This window comes from Trichechus manatus, unplaced genomic scaffold (assembly GCF_000243295.1).
Source record: "Trichechus manatus latirostris isolate Lorelei unplaced genomic scaffold, TriManLat1.0 scaffold00002, whole genome shotgun sequence".
NCBI classification, from domain to species: Eukaryota; Metazoa; Chordata; class Mammalia; order Sirenia; family Trichechidae; genus Trichechus; species Trichechus manatus.
This window is the reverse complement of record NW_004443938.1, coordinates 43,008,498-43,009,989: the sequence shown is the minus strand read 5'-3', so window position 1 is coordinate 43,009,989 and position 1,492 is coordinate 43,008,498. Positions and strand designations below refer to the sequence as shown.

The following is a 1,492-nucleotide window of genomic DNA, read 5'->3' as shown; positions in this document are numbered from 1 at the left end:
ACTCGACGGCAATGGGTATATAAAGTAGAAGGAGCCCTAGGGGCACCATGGTTAAGCAACTGGTTACTAACTGGAAGGTTGGCGGTTCTAAACCATCCAGCAGCTCAGTGGGAGAAAGACCTGAAGATCTGCTCCTGTAAAGATTACAGCCTAGAAAACCCTACTTCGTCACATGGAATCACTAGGAGTTGAAATTAACCCAGTGGTACTCCGCAGCACATACAGTAGAGGGAACTGTGACTCCTATAAAGACCTTTGCAAACTGGTATGTTAGGAATGTTTTATTTATCAGTCTATCAATGTTCTTTTACTGGGTGTCATAGAAGTAACATCTTGCTTTAATATTATATTAAGTTGTTTCATAACTTTCTACCAGCATAACATTGCTTCCTGTGTGAGTGTCTTCTAGATTGCAAGGAATAGGGAAATGCTGAAGTTATTTTGGGTGATGTGGATTTATTGTAAAGATACACTGGAAGTCAGATCCCAGGACAGAATCTTATGATTTGCCCAGTCACATTCCATAGACAACAGAAGCATTCTTCAGGATAAAGCAGCTACTCTAGTATTAGAATAGTCCTCTATGCTCATGATTCAGTTTTTTTGTTTTTATCTCTGCTTCTCTTTTTATTGACTCTGCTTCTACTGCTAGTTCTGTCTCTTCTTTTCTCTCTCTTACTAATTCTGCTGCTTAAGGGCTTCTATTGCCTCATAGCTTCTATGTACTTTTATTTATTGTTGTACTTTAGGTGAAAGTTTACAATTCAAGTTAGTCTCTCATACACAAATTTATATGCACATTGTTATGTGACCCTAATTGCTCTCCCTATACTGTGACAGCACACTCCTCCTTTCCACCCCTGATTTCCCATGTCCATTCAACCAGCTTCTGACCCTCTCTGCCTTCTCATCTCACCTCCGGACAGGAGCTGCTCATTTAGTCTCATGTATCTACTTGAGGTAAGAAGCATACTCTTCATGAGTATCATTTTATGTTCCATAGTCCAGTCTAATCTTTGTCTGAAGAGTTGGCCTGGGGAATGGTTTTAGTTCTGGGCTGACAGAGAGTCTGGGGCGCATGCCTTCTGGGGATCCTCCAGTCTCAGTCAGAGCATGAAGTCTGGTCTTTTTACTAGAATTTGAGTCCTGCGCCTCAGTTTTCTCCTGCTCCATCGGGGACTCTCTGTTGTTTCCTGTCGGGGCAGTCATTGGTGGTAGCCGGCCACCATCTAGTTCTTCTGGTCTCAGGTTGATGAAGTCTCTGGTTTATGTGGCCCTTTCTGTCTCTTGGCCTAATAATTTCCTTGTGACTTTGGTGTTCTTCATTCTCCTTTACTCCAGGTGGGTTGAGACCAATTGATGCATCTTAGATGGCCGCTTGCAAGCTTTTAAGACCCCAGACGCCACTCACCAAAGTAGCATGCAGAACATTTTCTTAAAAAACTTTGTTATGCCAGTAGACCTAGATGTCCCCTGAAAGCATGGTCCCCAG

At 42.6% G+C, this 1,492-nt stretch overlaps 1 protein-coding gene across 8 annotated transcripts in view; it reads left to right on the top strand.

Annotated features, from left to right (window-relative positions):
* Positions 1-1,492, top strand: part of AKAP7 (A-kinase anchoring protein 7) — a 166,593-nt gene that overhangs the window by 46,230 nt on the left and 118,871 nt on the right. Inside the window, exon 1 of one of the 8 annotated variants that reach the window (XM_023730172.1) lies at positions 7-265. The exons of the other annotated variants lie outside the window; for them this stretch is intronic. Coding sequence (XP_023585940.1) covers positions 173-265 — 93 coding nt within the window. The 5' untranslated portion in view covers positions 7-172. Of the gene's footprint in view, positions 1-6; positions 266-1,492 lie in introns of those variants that run through there. 8 annotated transcript variants of the gene reach the window in all.